Source organism: Corvus moneduloides, chromosome 10, assembly GCF_009650955.1.
Source record: "Corvus moneduloides isolate bCorMon1 chromosome 10, bCorMon1.pri, whole genome shotgun sequence".
NCBI lineage: Eukaryota > Metazoa > Chordata > Aves > Passeriformes > Corvidae > Corvus > Corvus moneduloides.
Genome location: NC_045485.1, coordinates 25,223,293 through 25,246,619, shown reverse-complemented (window position 1 = coordinate 25,246,619; position 23,327 = coordinate 25,223,293). Strand labels below are relative to the sequence as shown.

Here is a 23,327-nt window from a genome sequence, read left to right as displayed (position 1 = left end):
GGGAATATTTGCACAATGGATGTGGCAATTCAGCAATCAGCCACCACTCCGGGCACACAGCTTAAGGAATGCTGAGGGATCATTACTTTGCAGCTTTTCCTTTCAAATGCAGCGTGTTATGGGCTGTTATTCCAGGGGCTCTGCTCGGGGCCAAACTCAGAGTAAGGATTAGCGACACAAAATCAAAACCAATGCCCAACACAACCACAGGAAGGTGTTATAGTCATAGAATACATAACTAGCAATCATTTTTAGGCTGCTTTTATTACAAAATTACAATTTTAATTAATAGTTGCACAACTACAAGATTGTTTTTATGCCAGTGCTGAATGAAATGCTCTGACCTCATTCAACCCCACCGAAGTCAAGTGCAAAATTCACCCTGATATGAATGAGAAATTCTTTGAGCTTATCATGAATTAAGGTATAGCTTGTTCTGATAATGAATTGAAATTATTTAAAATCAATTAGAACATAAAAGACACATCCCAAACTAGATGTTCACTGAGCTCAGATTCTTGATTTACAGCCCAACATCCTGACCCTAAATGGAAATCCATACATCACTGAGGCAACATAATCAGACTTCAGATAACTTACTTTAGAGCAGGAAATTCATCTTTTTTTCCCCTGTTCAAGCCAATAGCTGGGAAATTAACAGCAACCAGAGTAATTATCAGTGCAGATATTTCACCTTCAAAACTCTGAGAGCATAACAGAGGCTTCCAGTGCACAGTCAACAACCCTTTCCTTTGCCTGTAAAACCAGCCCTGAGTCATTTTGGCCACCACTTTATCTCACAAATGTGGAACAGCTCTGGAGCAACTCATGATTTACTGGAAGTCCTCCGGAAGAGTAAAAACCTTCCAGGCTTGCACTCAGCCACTAAGCACCACTCCTTTCTAAACAGAAAATTGAAGACATTTGTACAATATGACATTAATGGAAGCAGTTTTTTTTTTTTTTGGGGGGTGGGGGTGTTACAGAAAAGGACACGCTGTGGAAATGTGATTTCCCATAGTTGCATGACTATTTATATAGAGAAATATAAATTCATATAAATGTATACATTTCTATAGATACACATATTGTACACTGTAGGCATATACATACATACATATATACACAGGGTGTTATATACACATCCAGATTTGTATATACATATATATAAATATATATATACACACAAATGCACACACAGCTTGCTTTGGAGTGAGCTAGAGTTATAAATTCTCCCTCCCCCACAGAGACAAGATGATCTGAGCTGCCTCTGCTCAACACCCCACGGTTGCCTCTCCAGCCCGAATTAAATATAATCCTCATTATTCTGCCTCTCTGGTGCCTGAGAAACTTGGCAACCTCTGTGGGTGACTCGAGATGCAGCAATTCCTCCTGCCTTGCCTCTCCTAACCTATTCTAGGAGATGCAATATGCTGCTAAGATTAAGTGTCCAAAATGCTAATATGTCTGAGAAGTGCCTCCACTGACCTACATCGGGAATGTAGGTCGGAAAGGAGCTATTTTTAATCAAAATGCCCGTATTTTAATTACAGTCCAAAGCAAGCCACATTCCTGAATCTCCCAGAAGTTTGCAAGGATTGAATTTTACACTTCAATAGTGTAATTATAGGTACATACTTAGATACACACACAGTATATTCTGCACATACTCAGCGTTTCCGTGACACACGAGGCACTCACTCCTGCTTGGAGCTGACAGCAACTAATTTTAGGAACATCTCCTCCTTATCCCTGAAGCGTACCTGTTAGAGATCCTTCTTATCAGGGCTTTGTGCTCTGAAGGCTTGGACAGACTCTGGTTGGCTCGGAGGGGCTGGCAAAGGCCTGTGACACCACCACGGCCAACCTGGCGAGGCTGCCAGCAAGCTGAGGGCACTCCAGGCAGGGCAGAGGGAAGTCTTGAGGTGCAATACACCACTCTACAGAAAAACCCAACAGAGAGAACCGTGTTTTCAGCTGGTCTCCACGCCAGGCACAAGCAGAGGGGTCAGGGTGTGTCCTCAGCCCAAGGAGGACCTGTGCATGCAGACAGGAAAAAAGCAATTCTGGGAATGCCAGCGACCCGCAGGCTGTTGAGAGCTTGGGCCAAAAGCAGGAAAAATAGGGTCTGGGTTCTATTTGTTACCTGCTCTAAAACAAGGGTTTTCAACAAGAATTTCATGTAGTTATTGGCTGTCTCTAAGCCAGCGAGAGGCACTTCACTTTCAGGTGCTGTTCTCACTGTCAGCCTTGGCAAAACTCCCACTTGTCACAGCTTAACAATTGCCATTCTTTCCATCAGCCTCCCTGGCTGTAGTCACAGCCCCCCACTGCCAACAGGAGGAATACACATATATATTTTCTGTATAAATTAGATCCATCCACAATTCTTTGTTGGTTTAAAACTGAAGGGGAGAATTAAGCACGGACTGAACAAAAAATCTTTGCCTTAATCAGTGCCTTTACTCCTTGTCAGGACCCCTCAGGGCTGTGACATGCCCTTCCTTTGAAGAAAACACTGACATCAACTGGATCTAAAAAAGACTTTTACTTGCCATATTTCTTTGCTTGCCAATACTATCCACTTTCCAAAGCAGCCAGGTTTTTGGGTCACTGCAAGAAAACATAACAGAAGTGATGCCACAGGAAATGTCTCTCTGATTAAGAAGAATGCATTTAGCTACAATCTATTCCAGCAGTGCTGTGAGGACAATGGATCAGTCCTGCCCTTTCATGGCAGTTTAACAGCACCAGAGAAACCTGGATGTGTTCCCTAAAAAACGCAGACAACTGGCCAGCATCCATTACCAATGCCTAATTTTTATAAAGCTCATTTTTCACCAAAACACTAAACATGAGTTTTCTAAGTGCTCCCTGTGCACGCTGGGCCAGTACCTCCAGTGGTGCAGGACCCCAAGGACTGGATTTCTCAGGTGGAGCAGATTAGCTGGTCCCATCCAACCCTGAAATCTCACTAATGGGAATTTCTAGCATCTCCCTTTGAGTCAGACCATGCTGGGCACTCTCAGGACACAGCAGAGTGAACACATTTCAGCTCTGAGTGGCAATTCCTGTGCTCTTTGGAGCAGAGCTCCTTCACTTCCCAAAGAAGCACAAGAATTAAAATTTAAGTCCTATTAAAAGCACAGTTTGATTACAATTTTCACACTGCATTTCTTCCCTCTCTCTGGTCATACTCCTGATAAAATCAAACCAAACAATCCCAGAACAAAAGAAAACCCCAAACCATTAATTAACTTTGATTTGCAAAGCCAAAGCCTCCAAAGTTCAATGACAAACTTTGGTACAAGGGTTATTCAGATAATGGACATTTTATATATATATTTATACACATAAAATAACTTAGAGACCAAGTATAAAACCAAAAATTTATGTATCTTTCTAGAAAACTCAGTTTAGGACAGTTACTGTCGTGACTGACCTAGTTTTAAACAAGTAGAGCCTGAAAAATGATCAGCAAATACATTCCTGTAATTCTTTAATGTGTAAGCCAGCTACTGTCTGTGGAAAAGCAACGGAAAACAAGAAAAAAATGCATAAAAGCCCCATAAGCAGTATATTAATGCCACTGTAACATCTGGGGAGAGTCATTAACTTCAGATAAGATGGTTCCTGTTGGATAAAGACTCCCAAACTTTTCTTCAGCTTTTTTTTGGTTGGTTGGTGGTTTTTTTTTAGAGTAACTGTTACAAGAGTCCCTCCTCAGGAATGGTGCCAGGTGCCACCAGCACCAGCAGGGATGGCAGTGCCGCCAGAAGCAGCAGCACAAATGAAGTCTTTCCCATTCCAATAGTGACTTATCACAATTCAGGAAATTCTGCTTGGAATCATTCAAGGCTGATTGCAAAATCTCATCACTGCAGAGAACCTCGCTCTCTGGCACCATGCTCCAAGGACAAGCCAAATTGCTGTGCCACATGCCACGGGCAGGATATTCCTCCACAGGCAGTGACATTAGTTGGAATTCCCAAGTACAGAGAGAGTCAGTCCTTGGCTAACCTGAACTATCTCTTCAGGATGCATGGAATATGTAGGATACTCTTGAGAGATTTAGAAAATTCTAGTGGAAAAATAAAGACGTTAGGAAAAGTAAATGGACATTAAAGATTCAGGATAGGACATAGGACTTGGTCATGAATATTTTATATTGTGCTCTGCTCTTTGTTGGTATCTGTTCTTTTTGAGGCATCCAACAGCTGAGTGTTGCATGTCCATACCTCTAAATAATGCCCAGAAATAACCCCACGCTTCAGATTATTGTCCTTAACATTCAGAAATATCAGGATTGATGCACCATCCACCCTACAGAGACCACCCAGCATGAATGTGGGAAGAGAATTCCTATAGCTCTGCTCTTTGAGCCTTTTCCTCTCATTTTCCCATAAAAAGGAACCATTCTGAAAACCATCACAATATCAACCAGTTGAAATGCCACCACAGGGAAGTGTTTCCAAACACTTTCACAGGAATCAAAAATAACCTACAAGTGTCACGCCAGCACTCCTGGGGAACTCTGTGTGCAGCAAAGTCAATGCTTTCATAGAAACCCCCCAAACTGCCCCAACAACCTGAACAAAAATGAGATAATGACAGAATTTTACAACTGGGAAACCATAAGGCTCAAGGAAAAGACATTTTAAAGAAGTTGTATGAAGCACAGTTGTCAGTGCCTGTCAATCATAGAACCACAGGATGGCCTGGGTGGAAGGGACCTTCAAATTCTTGGTCTCAAAGAAAAAGATAATACTAATTTCCAAATACTTTGCAATTGTTACATTAATAATATTCTTGGTCACTAATGACATTAAAGCTAATTTAATTTGTCTTGATGCAAATGTTCTTATTTTAAAATCCAAAGCCTTAAAGAATGTTTGGTTAATTTGTGAGTGAGGTCAATCATAAAAATTACTGAATTTGTGGCAAACCCATTATCTCTGTACCATCACTCATTTTATTCTGAAACAGTCCCATGGAGTACTTGTCTCAAAATACTTGAATCCACTTAATAGATGTAATTTTCTGAGATCAGATTTTGCTCTTCATTCAAGTCTGTTGACTAAAACTGAGCATAATGTGGTGTTTCACCACTGGCTTTCAAGGGTGCAGAATTGGGCCTCCAGTCCATTCCCACTCAAGGGCTTGTTCCAAGCACATTCCAATTCTTCCACTGCCCAATCAAACCAGAAATATTTCCAGAACTGGAAAAAAAAAGATGTATTTCCATTCACACCAGAATTAAAAAATCGGAATTTTTGCACAAAGAGCTGTTGTGAGCTCCATCCTGGGTGGATCTGCATTTCTTCCATGGAGAACAACTGTGTTGTACTGTGTTACCCACACATAAATACATACATACATAAATTCACTGAGGAACTCCGCTACGGATTGAAAACCAAGCCTTGGAAAGGCTCAGAAAATAGGAATATGCAGCACACAGCAGCCTGATTTCCGAGTGTCCATAAATCCACATTGTAAAAGCATTTGGAAGAAGAGCAATCCTGGAACAAGCTCACACCGGAGTGGCTGGAGCACTGCCAGAAGTCACACCCCGTGGTTGAGTAATGTCCAGAGCAATGAACTCCCACACTTAAGGCCAAATTCTGCACACTTTTCTTCACATGAGCGTTTCTCTTAAACCTAAACCCAAACCATCACATCTTTTTTTGTGTGAAGTGGGTACTTGAAGCAAGTGGAAGCAGCACAGAGCTCATCAAGTGCTGCTGGCACACCTGAGCGCTTCAGGAATGCAGCCTCACATTTTGGAGAGACCTTTCTCTCCTGGTGCTCTCAAAGTTCACAGAGAGAACACAAGTTGGACAAAACCACACATTTCTAGCTTAAAACCAAATCAGCTGTGTTGCCACACTCAAAGGTGGTTTTGCCTGGAAAGGTCTCTGACAAAATCTTGAGCTGCCACAGCTTAACTCATGTTCTCTGAATCTCCTAAGGAATGAGATTCTCACTCTCCAATAACCATCTAACCAGAGCAGCAGGCAACAGGCTTTCCAAAATTCAGATTATTCATAACAACATTTAACATCTTTCTGTTGCTGTTGATACACTCAAGAACTCCATGAAGCCATTTCCAAACAAATCCTTGAACCCAGGGTACAATGTGATGGTGACATCAATGACAACATCCAGGAAATACAAAAAGCACCAAGAATTGAGCACCAGGATCATCCTTTCCATTTCCCTGTGTGCAGTTGTTGGCTGGGACTGGGGCTTACCTGGCCTTGCTGTTCTTTTCCACCTGTAGGAAGAATTTCAATGGTCAGTGAGGGAATAAACCAAACACTTGCTGAAGGCTTTACTACAGCACTCCACAGCTCCAGCTGACACCAGGTACTTGTATAACAACGAAATGAGCTAAAAATATATTTATTTCAAATAGCATCCCATCAAACAGCTCTAGTAAAGCTGCAGATCATTTGATTTTATTTGATTCCTTCCCAGTAGCATTAATGCTACCAATGTTACTGCTGATAAAAACAGAATTATCATTAATACTCCCAATTATTTAGGAGGAATCCAGGTTGGAGCATGCAAAGAGTCACCCACTGTAGGTCAGAGATGATGGAACCACTTCTGTTTCCTGCAGTGGAGGAATGCTGCCTCCCACTCAGCCTCAGCTCAACACAATGAAAAAGCAAAATAAGTCATCAAAACACCCTTTAGACATCACACTTAGACATTGTCAACACTTCCAGAGCAAATCATCCCCAAATCATCTCAGTACACAAGGGAAAGGAAGTTTCCTACGCAAGGAAAGAAAAATAACTCAGCATAAGCCAAAAATTATCTCTTTTAATACAAAATTCCATTCTCATAGAACAAATTTATTTCCACTGAATAAATAGATCTGCTCACCATCCACGGGTGAGATTACTGCCTATAGTCAGGATGAAATTCTCTTGCCTTTCTGCAGTTTAATTAAAATATAAACATTATTTGCAACCAGCTTTACTCTATTTGGATACAAGTATGAACGCTTGGGGCTTTGAGGACATTGCAAAATGTATACAGCACCACTCTCACTGGGGGTTGTACTTTAACCTGATTTATACAGCTCCACGCTTCACTTGCATGTAGGCTTATCAATGTAATTATTACAATTATGATAAGAAGGATCTGGCCTTTGCACTTGCATGTTTAATACTCTTGGCACGTGCATGCTCTTCCACTATCCATTAAAAACCCAGCAAAACAAACAAATGAGCAAACCCCAATGGGTCAGAGCTGAAGGCAGCAGTGAGAAAACACAATCTCAACTGAACAGAGGAAATTCTAACGTGTAATATTTTTACTGATGGCATGGAGCGTGATGCCAGATTTACAGACGTTCGGAGCTGTCCCTCCATCTCCAGACACACACAGCTGCTACCAAGGCTCGGGAAATGACTCCCCAAGACAGATGGACCCGAGAAAGCTCACCATGAGCATCCTGGCTGGAGCTGCAAATAGCGACATGGGGGGAAAACAAGTATTTATGGGTTTATCTCTGTTAAAACACATTGTGCGGGATGAAACCGATCGGTTCCCCAAGGAAAGAGGGCAGGTGGGTGACCTCGGGAATGTGACCCTTCGCCGGGAGGGGACAGACCCCGGTCCCCTCGGGACAGCGGCAGGAGCGCTCCGAGCAGCACCTTTGGAATTCTGTGGGGGAATAACCTCAATTCACCTGGATAAAGCACCCTGATCTCTGTTCAGACAGATGACATTGACGGACACATTGGGTATTTCTAGATAAACCCCACTCTGAAGGACGTCAGGGGAGCGCCTCGGCCACGCGGGCGCCCGGCTGTGCGGGCTGCCCTTGGAGGCCCCGCCCGCCCCGCGATAAGGCGCCCGGGGCTACATTGGGCGGGGCGGGCGGGGCCCGGGAGCGGCGTCGGGAGAAGATCCAGACCGGGATCGGCTCCGGGATGGAATCCAGGACTGAGTCCAGGATCAGCTCCGGGATCAATCCCGGGAGCGGGTCCGGGATCGGGCCCGGGCGCTCCGGCCCCGCCGCGGCCTCAGCGCTGGGGCTGTGGCGCCACCTGGCGGCCGCGCGGGGCCGCGCTCCGCTCCCGGCCCCGGCCCCGCGGGGACACAACAGCGGCGGGGACACGGGGACACCAGCGGGGACACGGGGACAGGGACGCGGGGACACGGGGACACGGGGACACGACACCAACGCGGACAAGATACCAACCGGGACCTGCCCGAGCAGGGAAATCCCATCGTCTTTGGTCTCGCTCCGGTTGCAGCCGGAGCGGGGAGAAGGGCCGCGCGGCCGCTGGGATGCTTTCCCAGATCGCATCCCCCCATTCCAAACTGGAAATGCGGTTTAAATCCCCGCTCCGGAGGGCTGTGAGCCCTCTGACTGCTCTCCCCGCTGCCAGCACCGGCAACATCCCTGCGATGCCTCCCAGTGCCTCCAGCAGGCCGGGAAGCAGCGCTCCGGCGGGATGCGCTCCCAATTTTCCCGATATTTTTAACTGTCAGGACAGTGCGGCAGGGATACAGATCGCAAATCGCATTTGTGACAGTCTCGGGTGGTATCTTGGCAAGAGACGCTGTACAGGTTTTTTTTTTTTTCTCTGTTAACATCACAGTGCATCGAACTGTTATTAATGAAATAGCGTTCAAGGTTTTGGGGGGAAGGAAATCTCTGGGAGGGAAGCTGAAGTTTCAGGTTCAAGCTTTGTATTCCTATATATATATATATATTTGGGGATGTATATATATATATATATATATATAATCTGCATTTTTTTTCAAAACGTTTTATTAGGAAAGCTATACCAGACGCATCACTGTACAATGATTAAACATTACCTTTACAATTTATAGTCACTTGAAATTACAGAATAAATATATGCACATTGTTGTACCTTTGTGTGTGTGTGTGTGTGTGCGCGTGTGTGCGTGTATGGGTGCATGAGAGAAAACATTAAAAGTGCTTCCTACAAAGCTGTTAGTGAGAGGTGCCCATTAGCTTTTTTTTTTTTCCCTTTTTTTCTTTTTCTCTGTATATTTGCATGTCGCTTTTATTAGGAAAGTGCGGATGTCCTCCAAGAAACCATGGCGTCATGACGAAGTGTCACTGAGCATCCCCTAGGTGTGTGCGCCACGTGGTGACATCCTTTGGGCTGCTCGGCTCCGGGTGGCTTCCCCCAGCCCCCGGGATTCCCCCCGCGGCCCCCGGGCCCCGCTGGAGGGGCCGGGCTGGGGAGGGGTGCGCGGAGGGTGAGGGTGAGTGTGCGTGCGAGGAAGGGAGAGAGACAAGAGTGAGACATTCGAGCAAGACCCTCCCCTCCCTTCCCTCTTGCAGTTTCCAGGCATGCAGCAAACTGCGCTCGTTTGCTTCTTTGCATTTTTTTTTCTCTTTTAAATAAATGTACAGAATCTGTGCCATGATGGGCAAGAAGAAAGCAAGCCACAAAATGCCATCTTCCCTCCCCCTCCCCTCCAAGGGAAAATATCAAGGAAGTTTACTGCCAACGAGGAAAAAAAAAAAAAAAAAAGAGCCAACCAACGAACAAAACAAACAACAAGAATAAAGAAAATAAAAGGGAAAAGAAAAAAGAGAGAAAGAGACACACATAGAATTTACTCAATCAGGATCAATACAAAGATCCCCGATAATGATAATAATAATAATAATATAATAATAATATACCTTTAGACATGGCACAGTCAAAGTCTCAGTTTCAGTATAAAAAATAATGATTGATTAACATCTGCTGGCAAAAGTCTGCGAAGGCACTTCGTCGACAACTGATCTGAGAAGGGCCCTGCCCCGCAGCGCGCACATCTGGCGGGGCAGAGCGCACAGCTGTATCCTCTGCTCGCGGGCGGCGGGGCCGGGCGGGCGGCGGGGCGGCGGTCAGAACCGGTACGTGGTCTTCTCCAGGACTTCGAGGTAATCCGGCTTGGTTTGGAGTTTGGCCCTTAACTCGAGGTATTCGCTTGTGGGGGTTTGGTGGTCCGGGAAGCCCTTGCCGGCCGTGAAGAGCAGGGTCTCCTTCAGCCTGGCGTCCTGCTGCAGGTCCGGGTATTGCATGCCGGGGGGGTGGACGTGCAGTTCCTTCAGCTTGGGCACGGTGCCGTACAGGCAGTCCACGAACCCCACGGCGCAGGGCGGCGGGCGGTCGCGGTCCCGCGGGGCTCCCCCCGCCGCCGCCGCCCCGAGCGCGCCCGCCGCCAGCCCTCCGCCCGCGGGGTGCTGGGGGTGCACGGCCACGATGGTGTTGAGCTGCGAGCTGGACACGGCCAGGCTCCACTCCTGCTCCTTCTCCAGCAAGGTGCGGTAGCTGCTGCCCGGCTCCGGCGCGGCGGCGGAGGCGGCGGGGTGGGAGAAGCCGCGCTCGCCGCCGCCCCGCAGCAGCTCGGCCGCCTCGCCGCCGCCGGCACAGCCGCCCGCCGCCTCCTCCTCCTCCCGCGGCTTGTAGATGGGGTTGTTGCACATCTGGGTCACCGGGTGCGGGATGTAGTCGTAGACGTGGCCCGCCGGGGGCGCCTTCTCCGGGGACCGCTCCCCGGGGCCCCCCCCGCCGCCGCCGCCGCCGCCGCCGCCCCCGCCGCCGCCCTCGGGGAAGAGCCGCGGGCAGCGCAGCGGCACCGCGCCCAGGTCCGCCGCCTCCGCCCGCGGGCCGCGGAACGGCAGCTTCCGCCGGCGGCGGCGCAGCACGAAGGCGAAGAGCCCGGCGGCCACGAGCACGGCGGAGAAGAAGAGGACGAGGAGGCTGAGGATGAGCACGGAGAGCGGCACGGCCGCGGCCGCGGCGGCCGGGGGCAGCTCGTAGGCGGCCGCGCCGGTGGCGGCGGGCGGCGGCGGGGCGGCGGCGGGGGGCGAGGCGGCGGCGGCGGCGGCGGGGCGCAGGGCGGCGGGGCACAGCGCGGCCAGCTCCAGCGAGCGCAGGTCGCGGCGGGCCAGCGGCTCGGGGCTGGCGCACAGCACCTCGCCCACCACGCTGACGGAGCTGAGCGCCTCCAGCCACTGCTTCAGCGGCACCAGCTCGCAGGTGCAGTCCCAGGGGTTGAGCTTCAGGTCGATCTGCACGATGGCGTGCAGGTGCTCCAGCACCCCGGCCACCGGCAGCGCCAGGAAGTGGTTGTTGCGCAGGTTGAGGCGCGCCAGGGAGGTGCCGGCGAAGGCGTCGGTGGGCAGCGTGCGGAGCAGGTTGTCGTTGAGGAAGAGGAGCTTCAGGTTGGGCATGAGGCTGAAGGCTGCCGGCTGGATTTCCCTGATCAGGTTGTACTCGAAGTACAGGTAATGCAAACTCTGCAGGCCCCGGAACATGCCCGGGGTGAGCCGCTCGATGTCGTTCCCATTCAGGTACAGGCTCTTGAGGTTCGGCAGGTTGATGAACGCCCCGTCCTGCACGTAGGAGATCCGGTTGTTCCCCAGGTGTAAGAGATCCAAGGAGGAAAAATTCCAGAAATCGGAGCGGTAGATTTTCTGGATCAAATTCCCGCTCAGGTACAGCTTCTTGGCGTTCAAGGGCCTGGGCAGGAGCTCGGAGATGTTGTGGAACCCCCGCTCCTTGCAGTTGACCGTCAGGCCCAGGTCGTTGATGTGCAAACTGCAAGAGCAGCCGGTGGGGCAGATGATGGGGATGGGGGGCCGGGTCTGGTAGGCAGCCACGGGGGGTTGGTTGGGCCCGGGATACAGGCCACGGGGGGTCGGGGGAGGCCGGGGCGCCCTGGGCTGCTTGGTGGGCTTGGGCTGCTTGTTGGATGTTTTGTACTCAACAGAGGAAGCGGTGAAGTGGAAGGAGGACAGCATGGAGGAAGGCTTCGTAGGCCACGCGGTCTCCTTGCTGGAGGACAGCTGAGGGATGCCCAGGCTGGCTTCCACCTCGGAGTCAGACAGCATGGGGCAGAGCTTGCTTCTCTTGATTTCCCGCAGGTCCTTCCCGTGGAAGTGGAAGGGGGTCTCGCAGGTGATGTCCCCCACCAGAGCGGTGTAGGGGATGCGCTCCAGCCAGCTCTTGAGCTGCACGATCTCGCACGTACAGTTCCACGGGTTCTCCTCCAGCTGGATCTCCATCAGGCTCCTGCCAATGTGGTCCAACATCCCGCGGTATGAAAGGACTTTGAGGCGGTTCCCGCGCAAGTCCAAGTGGGTTAAGGACACGGACTTAAATAAGTTGGTGGGGAGCATGGGGATAAGATTGTCATTTAGGATAAGGACCCTCAATTTACTTAGGTTTCGAAATGCCCCGCTTTCAATCCGTTTAATGACATTGTAATCTGCCTGCAGATATTCCAGACTTTCCAAACCCAGGAAAGTGTCGTTCCTGAAAATGTCCAATTTGTTTTCGTGCAAATACAACCTCTTCAGAACTCGGAGCCCGTTAAAAGCCCCCGTCTGAATGTCCTGCAGTGCATTGTTCCCAAGGTTAATAGATACAGCATTGTTCAAGTGAAGAAAACTGTTGGTGTACAATTTCCTCATGGAATTCCTCTGCAGATAAAGTTTAAAAGGTCTTGACCACGACTCTGTTATCTGACTAATATTTATAAATCCCTTGTTGTCACAATGTATATGGAAAAGGCTCTCCTTCACTTCACAGTAACATGGATCAAAGCAGGGCTCATCCAGTTCCTCCGAGTCCTCTATCAAGGGAATAGGTGTAGTCCATGCTAGAGCAATTGTGCTTAGAAGAATTATCCACAACATCCTTCCTTTATGAAGCGTCTCTGCCGTGGAAGGTTTCATAATTTGTTGATGTTTACAAAACTGCAACGGGAAATAAAACGCAGATTTCAGTATTTCCGCCCTGCCCCTCTCCTTTCCTTAAGCCCCTACCTGCTGGACTCATGTCAGGCTCCTGCAAAGTTCAGCAATTGTTGGGCAGACGTTTCCAACCAACTCCAGGGGTGTCGGCTGGGTGAGCCTTGCCCTGATTTATACTTCAGAGATGTTAGACGGCTCCATCACGCGATAGCAGCCTGCCTTCCTCCCCTCCCTGTGGTAAATGCCACCTATAAAGAGGACAGCACATGCAGCCCCACGCAGCACCACGAGCACACCGAACGTGTTGCGTCTCTCCACGTTTCCCAGGCTCCGGAACTGCCCCGATCTCATCCCCATGTGCAATTTTAGCCCAGGAGCCATCACAACCCGCCTTGACTCGGGGGGGGGAAGGGGGAAACACACACCAAGTGGGCACATATCTCCAGTGTCGCACCACATCCTTCATCCATGCAAACTCCCAAAGTTATTCAACCTCCACCCTCAAATCTCCCTCCCTCCCGGCTTGATATATTCCACACGCGAGTTCCGAGGAATGTGTGAGGTTTGCTGATGTCCCTGGCAGAACGGTTCCCCACAGTATCTTTACCGGAGTAAATGGTTAACGACCCTGATTGGGAAGGAAATCTTCCCCTCGCAAATGCACCGGTGAATTAACGCAACTGGTCTATTATCAGGTAAATACACGCCACATATTAGTCATTTTAGCTGATTAAAGCATTTAGAGATGATTAATCTTTCTAAAGCACATGCCCATGCGATCAGCAGATCTAAAGGGAAGTGACAGCTGAAGAGGCACCTAGGATTGAAACGCTCAGCCTGCCTTGGATTAGGGCATTTTGTGCCCCCAGGACCAAGCAGGAGACCCAGTTAAAAAGCTGAAAGTGGAAGAAAAAAATACCTTGACACTTACCAGCCGATAAATTCTCTATCCTACTATACACGATTCCGAATGAAGACACCATTCTTCTCCAATCAGATGAAAATAATACTGCCCTAATGAGATGCAGCTCCTTCAACATATGGTTTCACCCTTCCTTTCACCAGATATTTTAAATGTATGGGTACAGGGAAACGCTAAGGATGGGAATAATACCGGCGGTGATGCAGCCTTCCTTGAATCCCTGAAATGCCCATTAGAATGATTCGGAGCGATCATTGCTTTTAGTCTCAATCTCCCAATAAAAAGGTCCTTTTTTGCCTTCCTCGTGTAAGAACTAGAAAAAATTGCCCCCCATCCGCAAACTTAAGAGCAGAAAGATGCATTTAGGGGAGAGAAATGCCAGAGGAACAGAAATCCTTAGGATCAACTTGCAAATGAAACCCTCCCCTGTGGGAAAGAGGAGATGGTTGAAAGCACGAAAAGAGAAATACCCTCTGCAATTAAAACCAGCATCTAACTGGGGAGAAGGAAGAGAGATGAGAGCTATATTGCAGTATCAATCTGTCTCCTTTGCAAAATATTAGCCACTTAAGTTCTTTCTCTTCTGCAAGGGCTGTAATAAAAATAAAAAAATAAATAAGGAGGATTATTATATCTTCTTTTTGGAAGAGGGGGGTGTCTTTGACCCTAGGCGGAAACAAAAGGATCCAGAAAGGTTGTACTTACCGGTTTGCCGGAGAGATTTTAGCACATCGTTACCAAAAAAAAAAAAAAAAAAAAAAAAAAAAAAAAGGCAAAAGAAAGGAAGGGAAAAAAAAAAAAAAAAAGCTCGAGTTTAAAGATTGCTGGTTTCTCTCTGCCTCTCCCTCTCTGTGGCTCTCTCTCCCTCTCTCTCTACTCCTGCTGAAGCTGGGCAAAAGGAAAAAAAAAAAGGAGAAAAAAAAAAAAAAAGAAGCAACCCTGAAACGTGCTGGGAATGCAATGAGCCCCTCAATGATCTTCTTTAGGATGCAGAGCTGCTGTTTGGCACACTCAATGGAGGAGGGAGGAGAGGGGCTGCTGCAGGCTCCAGCGCCGCCGCCGCCGCCTTCTCCGGGCAGCGGCAGCGCGGAGCGGGCGCTGGGGCGCGGCGGCGGAGCGCGGGTGCGCTGCCCGCCCGCGTGCGCGCGGGTGTGCGCGGGGTGCGGGGCGGGTGCGGGGCCGCGTGTGCGCGGGTGTGCGGCTCTGTGTGTGTGTGTGTGTGTGTGCGCTGCCGCTCCTGCCCTGGATCAGGCTTCTCCACGTCATGAAAATCAGCTTCAAGAAGGGGAACAAACGAAGGGGGCGCGCTCGGCTCCAGGTCGGGGGCGCGCATTTGGGAAGCCCTGACTACACAGTGTTTTTTTTTTTTTTTTCCCTTGCCTTTTTTTTTTCTTTTTTTTTTCTTTCTTTTTTTTTTTTTTTTTAAAGAGGGAAGGTGGGGGCTGGTTGGCGGAGAAGAAGGGAAGTGGGAAACGAGCAGATGGGGGAGGAAAAAAGCCTGAGAAGAATCAGAGAGGAAAAAGCCGCCGGGATGGGGCAGAATTTGCACACCCCCTTCCCCTTTCCTGAAAAAAAAAAAAAAAAAAAGAAAGGAAAGAAAAAAAAAAGGAGGGAAAAAAAAAAAAGGGAACAAAAAGCCCAAGTCTGGAGGAAATCAAAGCTGCTCTGACTGCGAGTGCCAGCCGAGGGCTGCGGCGGGGAGCAGCCCGGGGGTCCCTCTCCGGCCGCCCCGCTCTCCCCGCATCCAGCGCCTCCTCCGCTCGGTGCCGCTGCCCGCCCGTCCCGGGGCCGCTCCCGCCCCGAGCCTCGCCAGGAGCCCGCAGCTTCCCGCAGAGCCAAACACCTCGGGGAGACACCCGGCACCTCCCGCATCCTCCCGGCGTGTGCGCGGAGGCGGAGGGGCCGCGCCCGCGGAGCACCGCGCGGTGCCCGCCCGCCCCGGGAGCCGCCGCAGGTAACGGGGCTGCGCGGGGATCCGCGGAGGGGGGCGCAGCGGGAGGGCTCCCCGGGTTCGCCCGCGGGTGAAAGTTGGTGGGTGAGATACGCCGGGGGGATCGGGGGGCTGCGGGCTCTGCCTGCCCGGGGCTCCGCCAGCCGAGAGGGAAGGGCTGCGGGCAGGGCAGGGCAGGGCAGGGCAGGGCAGGAGGTGAGCCCCGGGCATCCCCGCTGTCCGCACCCGCGCACACTGCTGCGCGTCCCTGCGCACCCATCCCCGAGCGCGCACACCGCGCCCGCCCATCCCCGCGCACACATCCGCGCGGATCTCCGCGTAACTCCCGGGGCATCCCGCATCCCCCGCTCCGCGCGGAACCCGAATTCCCCTCCCGCACCCCGGGGTGGCTCGGCCGGGAGAGACTTAACTGGAACCGCGGCTCGGTAGCAAAAAGTTCAGGGGCAGAGCCGCGGGAGCGGGCGGGAGGTCCCGGGGGGCCCGCGGGGTCCCGCCGCCCCGGGGCCGCTCTGCGCGGGCAGGGGCGCAGCCTCCGCGCCCGCGGACACGCACCATCTTCCCCCGGCTCCCGAGCTCTCCTCCACCGGTGCAATATGGACGCACCGCTCCCTCCTAATTAAATTGCTGCATCATTCATTTTCTGACGCGGGAACGACATGGGGTACCGGCAGGCTCCGTGCACTGACACCCCCCGTTCGGAATGGGGGGAGGCGGAGAAAAAGGGCGAAAGGGGGAATCACAACAGTTTGTTCTTGCAACAAGCTCGCACAGCGGGTTTGGCAGCAGCTCAGGAAAGCGACCTAAGGGAGCAAACCCCGCTGGGTTTTGGGGGGCCAGCCCCCCCCCCCCCCTTCCCCATGGATGCCGCCTGTGGGGCAGGGTCGGGATGTGAGGGGGGAGCCCTGACCTTGCAACTTTCCCAAATGCCACCGAATATCGCTCGCTTTCATTGCCAGGGCTCCTGCCGTCGGGCTGTGCAGAGGGGCTGACAGACGGGAGAGAGAGGGGGGCTGGGGAGGGATAGCCCTGGAATGCGGAGCAGGGAGCGCTGCGGGGATGGACGGACATCCCGCCGGGCCCCCCCCGCAGGCAGGGCCGGCCCCGGGACCCCCGAACACCCCTGCGCCCTCCGCCCGGCTGTGACACGGGGCAGCCCCGCGGGATGGCCCAGGGGAGGAGGAGGAGGGGGATCGCCCCGCACCTCCCTCTCCATCCTTTATGTCCCCGCAGTTTCCCAGAGGGGTGAGGAGACTCAAATCGACACAGAGACGCGGCTCTCCCACGGTTTGTCCAGGCCATGTCTCCTTGTCCCCTGAGCCGGGAGGCAAAAGTCACCGCGGGCCATCCCCTGCATCTCCCTCCAGCCACAGCAGCTCCCGGCCCTTCTGTCTGTGCTCCACACGCGCTGCTGGGGACAGGGCCGGTGTGAGTGTGACTGGCAGCAGCTCCAGCGAAGGGTACGGCTGATGTAACCAAGATTAGGACGTCACTCAGTTATTAATGATAATTATTATTATTGGCAAGCGAGAGATTTCCTTGCGAAAGCCCATTCTGGAGCTGTGGGGATGCTGTCAGCAGGGTGGGAGCTGGCAGGTGCCCTTCATCTGCCTCTTACCAGCCTCAGTTGTCATCACTGAAACACACCTTTCCCCCCTGACAGCCTTGTGAGAAAAAGGGAGAGACCCAACTTAGAGAAGGATACTTGGGCAATTATTGTACCTTGCAGAAATATCCTTAAATCGCTCTGTTGCCACCGGAGGCGAGCGTTCCCCCTGCTGCAGTCGCTGCTCCGCAGGCACTGAGTGCTCCAGGCAGCCTGCAGTGGGAACCATCCCCTTCCCTTCCCTCCCCTTCCCAGCAGAAGTGGCAATGGTGGAGAGAAAAGAGGGAGTTTTCCCCCAAAGCTCACCCTGCCTGTCCAGAAATAAATATTCCAAGCTTTAATAGTCTCTCTGTCTCCAGCAACCCATGGCAAGGGTAAAAGGAGTAAATAGTGCAAGGGCAAGGGAAACTCTGTTGCAATTATCACAGATGGGAGCTGCTCCCGGCTCGCTGTGCTTTGCTAAGGTCGGGAGCAGTTTGGAGGTGCTGGGTCCGAGTGTTGGGAGGGTTTGGACACAGCTCCAGCTACATTTCTGCCCAAAAGCCAAGCCAGCTTGCCCTGGGCACTCCCCCCCAGCTCCCCGGGACAGGGGTGGCCTCCAGCTGCCAGCTCTGGGGGCAGGAGGACCTGTGGGAAGCCCAGGGTGGCAGGGAGAGACCAGCGGGATGTGCTGCTCATTAATCCCTGACGCAAACCCCACACGCACCGGGTGGCAGAGCTGAGAGGTGCTCCAGGCAGAGATGCTCCAGGGGCAGGGCAAGGCCCAGGGCTCAGAGGGGGCATCCCATGGCTCTCCCTGCCTTGGGTGGAACATGGAAATCCTGGAATTTAGGGAAGGCCGGGGCGCTGGGCTGTGCACAACACAGATCTGAACTCTCCAGCGCACAGAGGGTGCAAGGGGCAAACATCTGCTCATGCTGTTAGTCTGGGCTCAAAGCTCAGCTTAAAATCCCTTCCATGCTCTGATGACCCCTCTCCTTGTCCCCCTGAGATTTCTATATTGCACGGTGTCTTCATATTCAATATTGAGGTCCCCCTCCCCCTTTCAAATATTCTTGGGTTTCTATATTAGAAATTATTCAAGAAGGCATTTCAGTGTTTTTAAAGTGTTGATCGAGGGGAATCAGAATTGAGAGTCTTCTCTGTGCAGCAGTTAGTGAAGCAGTTCATGAGGCTTCACTCTTCTTATTCCCTCTCTGTTCCTTAATTAATTTATCAGACACGGACAGAGAAACATAATCATCAGCTGCAATCTACCTGTAGTCCTTCTCTGGAGGAGACTGTTTCTGTTAAATCTCTGTCACATTGTCCCAGTGGTGTTTTAGGGACCATGACCTCTCTTGCTGATGCATCAACAGCTTAATCCTTTTGTACTTCTGATGGGGACCTTTTGTCTCTGACTTTTCAACCTGCAAGCTGAGGAATACATCCAGCATTGTCCTGCTCTTCTCTTTTCCAGCTGGAATCCTTCAGGCTGGAGAAGCTTCTGTCAAACTGATGCTCCTGGCCACAATTTCTCTCAGTCACCTCATTGTCAGTTATTTATTAAGGCACAACTGTTGATTTTTTTTCAGGACAGTTGTGCAATTTCCTGATGAAGTTAAGAAATAACAATGCACCAAATTATATTAACGTGGATTATTTCTAACATAAAAGTGTTCTCAGCTACTTGAAACTCAGTGGGACACTGGAGCTGCACAGAGAGCCCAGCCATGCCCTCAGTAGCAAGTTCTTTGTAATTGGTTTGCACTCATGGGATTTTTTTTTCCGGCAGAGAAATTTTGCCCAGCATTTGATGATATGTGTAAATATGAAAAGGAAAGGAGGGAAGAATTAATAGACAGCATTAAAACAGAACAGCAAATACCAGCAAATTGTGAGTGCAGCATTTTTAATGGATGGTTATTAAAAATAAAATAGAAAAGCAGGCAAAATAAAAGGGAGGTTTTGTTGGACAGAATTGACAGTTGTTATCCTCACTGATTCCTGACATTTCAAGATCGGTTTTTTATCTAATGTTTCAACAGCCTTGGATATTTCCTTCTAGTGAACCACACTCAGCTGTAGCTCTTTTCTCACTTCAGGCACGTAAGCCCACAAATTTTTTCTGAATGTGCTCATATTTATTACAGCCAGTGTCAGAAAAACTCCACACTCCACTTATATACGACTTTCTCCTCGGCCTTTCCTGGGATGATTCACAGCCCTGGTTGGGCACACACAGCTTCCTCTGGCAGCAGCTGGAATTTCATGGATGCAGGGCAGAGTAATGCCCTTAGGGTGATGTGTTCCCACCAAACTGAGAGTTGTGAGCCACTCACCAGCACTGAGAGGGCTCCTCCAGCCCTGCCCATCCTTCAGAGCAGCAGCTCTGCAGCCACATCCCAGGATCATGGAATCATTTATCTTGGAAAAGATCTCTGAGATCGTTGAGTCCAACCATTAACCCAGCACTAAACCACGTCCCTAATGGACATCAAGACATTTTTTGTTCAGTTCCAGGAATGGTGATGCCACCACTTCTCTGAGCAGCCTCTTCCAGTGCTTGACAACCCTTTTGGTGAAGAAATTTTCCATGATATCCGATCTAAACCTCTCCTGGCACAACTAAAAGCTGTTTCTTCTTGTTCTATCACCCGGTACCTGAGAGAAGAGTCCGACCTCCACCTGTCCACAGCCTCCTGTCCTCCACCATGACAATGTGCTGCACCTTTTTTAACCCTTTTTATTCAGTGGAGAGAATTCCTATCACATGGGAGCCCAAGTGAAGGTTTTAATGTCCTAAATGAGGCTGAACACGGGCCACAAAAAGGAAGAGCGTGGACTTGGAATTGTGTTTTCTGAATCTCTCCATCCATTGCCCGCAGACCCCAGTGGCAGGACACACCTGTAGATGGCAACTTCATTGTTCCCATTAGAAAAAAATCTTAAATAATGCAAAAATACTGTTAGAATTCTTGTTGTGGAATAATGGCTGTGGTTTATTTTGACACCTCCACACACTGCATGTGAACATTTTCTGTTGCAGTTTCTCCTTTGGCTTTCTTTCCTTTTCACCTTGTGGGCTAATCTTCCATACATCCCAATTCCTGTATTTTGCCTGGGTACACAAAAATGGAGATTAGCCTCCAGTGTGTGCTGTAAGCAACAGCATGGATTTTCAGGGCATCTGGATTTAGAGTTGCCAGAATTAGAAACACGAGCCAGACAAGATCATGCTAGGGCAGTTCCCCAGGACTGGGCCATAAAGCCAATCAATTTACAATGTAATAGAAAGCACCGAGTTCTGGGTAAAGGAAGGCACTTACTGCTCATTTGGAAAGAAAAGCTCATATTCTAAATTGCTTTTCAGATCAGACTTGAGCCTACTTTTAGTGATGTCAGTGGTGTCACTTCCGCTCAGTCCAGTGGTGCCAGAATTTTGTTTACTGCTCTTGCTTCTCTACTTCCCTCTCTCCTCCTTTTCCTAAGATCCCTGGCAGCACCACTCCTTGCACGGTTCAGAGGAGGCACCAGGATGATCAGAGGGATGGAGCAGCTCTACCAGGAGCAAAGGCTGGGATAGTTGGGATTGTTCAGCCTGGAGAAGGGAAGCTTTGGGGTGACCTCATTGTGGCCTTCCAGTGCCTGAAGGGGCCAACAGGAAACATGGAGAGAGACAATTTACAGGGAATGGAGTGGCAGGGCAAGAGGGAATGGTTTCACACTGACACAGAGCAGGGTTAGATGGGATACTGGGAAGGAATTCCTCCCTGTGAGGGTGGGCAGGCCCTGGCACAGGGTGCCCTGAGAAGCTGTGGCTGCTCCATCCCTGGCAGTGTCCAAGGCCAGGCTGGATGGAGCTTGGAGCAGCCTGGGACAGTGGAAGGTGTCCCTGCCCATGGCAGGGGTGGCACTGGATGGGCTTTAAGGTTCCTTCCAACCCAAACCATTCTGGGATTCCATGATTCCTCTTTGAGGACAGTTAAGGTATGAAGACAGACCTGATGGTTCAGAGGCAGAGAGATTTTAATCTCATGGAAGAAGGAGTTCAGCAGCCACAGAGGGGATGGTGCCAGTGATGTCTGCTCTGCTCTTGCAAGCCTTGCCCTCCTTTGGTTTTACTCCCAATGAGAGAAGTTTTACAGCAGCCCCAAGCTGGGAATGAGAGGTGATCTTTCATCTGAAATGGGCTCAGCTGGGAAGTTCAATGAGCTGACTCACTCCCATTTCACTTATCCCTAATGGAAGTCGTGGACTAATGCACCTCTGTAAAAATGGCCGAGGAATTTTGGGTCATGAACTCATGCGTCTCTCCCAACATCAGATACTGCAACACTTGGGTTTCCAGTGCATGATGAATTAATACATTAGCAGGCACTTAAGATATAATTTTTATTATGCTAAAATTATGAAATGGTGAGAGTTAGAACGAGCTGAGGTACCTGAGTGTCTTCCTCAGCCTCCAGCTCTAAGTGACCTCTGGAAGAGCACTGTTCTCCCTCTTTTCCACCAGCCAGGAATCCTTCTGGAAATTGCCATCAGAATCAAATACTGTGGTTACTTTACATGCAGTTCCCTGTTCCTTCTTGGGTAGAATTTTGTTGAAGAGGAAAATTGCTGGTTTTCAGATTCTGAGGTTTTTACCTTTTTACAAAAGACCACATTTCTTTCACCAGGAACTTTGGGAACTGCCAGTTTTGATCACTGCATCCAAGGAGTCATTTCATGGGGATGTACAAAGAGGATCAGAGGTCTAGGAAGTCAGACTCATCAGGAAAGAGTAAATTGGGATAGTTCTGAATGGAAGAGTAGAGGGAACATGACAGTACTTTTGAATTATACAAAAATATGTTGAATAAAAAAAGGGAATACTTTTCTCTGTACAAATAACATCAGAGAGAGAACAAGAAGTTGGTCTCAATTTGGAACTAGAAAGATTGATATAAAATATTAGAAAGATGTTTGTGATGGAGAGGATGGCAGAGACTGGCTAAGGAGGTCACAACCCCACAGTCCTGTGGCTGTTCATGCTGAGGGCCAAGTTGTTTGTGACCATATACTACACTCCTTAAAATAAATATATTGTCAACAAACACAGGAGGAAAATCTGATTAAAAGCAGATTTGGAACCAGATTCCAATAGAAACAATGACATAAAAAATGTAACATGAAAGAACTGAAGGTTTCTAGATCAACATGGCTAAGTCATGCGCTGGGCATTTTATATCCAGGCCCTGAATTCATGGAGTTGGCTGAAAACACCATCTTGGAAGTAAATACATGGGTATATGGGTAAATGACCACCCACATGCCTGCAAACCTGCATTCTTGGATTACTTTGCACACCTCCAGTTTTTGAAGGTTCTTGTGTTCAGGGTTTTTATTTCCCATTCATTTTCTCTCTTTCTGCACCATCCATCTCTCTCTGGCTGGCCGGACAGCTGGGAAATACCAGCTCCTTGGGACATCACCTTCCAGAAACCGCAACTGGAGGAAAAAATCTCAGATAAGCAGATTTACAACAAGCTCTGAGCATTGGGATTCCTGAATAGAGATAAAATCTTGGGTATGAGTGTAATGCTGGAATGTAAAATCCATAACAATTTCCTCCCCACTTTCATAGCACCAAATGTTTGCAGTTCCAGGGAGTGTGAGCGAGGCTCCCCTTTAGCTGTTGATTTAACTGGGCTTAAAACCCAATGAATAAATTGTCCATAGTTCATCAGCTTGTGGGGTGCTCTGTGCCTACACACCAAATAATAAACTCCACATCCCACTGTGAGCAGTTTATGGCCAGAAGACTGCGGGAGCACCACGGTGGAACTGTCAAAATAAAACATGCAACGGGCTCATAGATGAAATGAAGGGATATTGGTTTAAAATCAAGCCCATAAATATGTGTCACACCTGTCCTCTGGGTGGTCAGCAGTGATCAGGCTGCTGAATTCGGAGCATATTTTCGAGCTGGTGCTGTCTGGTTTGTCCTTCCTGCCTTGCTGAGAGATATCAAGGGGTAAAGTGAAAGGCTGAAGTGAAATGATGCCACTGCGAAGGGTGCAGCCAAGGTAATGTTAATGTTTCAAGCTAAATATACAACAAATCCAGGATAATTCAAGGC

At 49.8% G+C, this 23,327-nt stretch overlaps 1 protein-coding gene across 7 annotated transcripts; it reads right to left on the bottom strand.

Annotated features, from left to right (window-relative positions):
* Positions 1 to 245: 245 nt before the first annotated feature.
* On the bottom strand, positions 246 to 17,039 carry SLITRK3 (SLIT and NTRK like family member 3). 7 transcript variants are annotated; one of them, XR_004242086.1, is made up of 3 exons: positions 9,689 to 14,372; positions 6,252 to 6,274; positions 246 to 2,613 (listed from the first exon to the last, which is right to left on the bottom strand). XR_004242086.1 is itself a non-coding variant. In XM_032119530.1 (2 exons), exon 2 carries the CDS (start codon positions 12,731 to 12,733, stop codon positions 9,896 to 9,898), a length of 2,838 nt encoding a protein of 945 aa, XP_031975421.1. In that variant the 5' UTR covers positions 12,734 to 12,754; positions 16,035 to 17,039; the 3' UTR covers positions 246 to 9,895. The 7 variants fall into 7 exon arrangements, 3 of the variants coding, with proteins under 3 accessions (XP_031975421.1, XP_031975420.1, XP_031975419.1); XR_004242085.1 differs by having other exon boundaries at positions 6,252 to 14,372; XR_004242084.1 differs by having other exon boundaries at positions 246 to 6,274.
* Positions 17,040 to 23,327: the final 6,288 nt, after the last annotated feature.

Excerpts from the sequence above, each read along its gene's own strand:
- SLITRK3 (XM_032119530.1), bottom strand. The coding sequence starts at position 12,733 with ATGAAACCTTCCACGGCAGAGACGCTTCATAAAGGAAGGATGTTGTGG.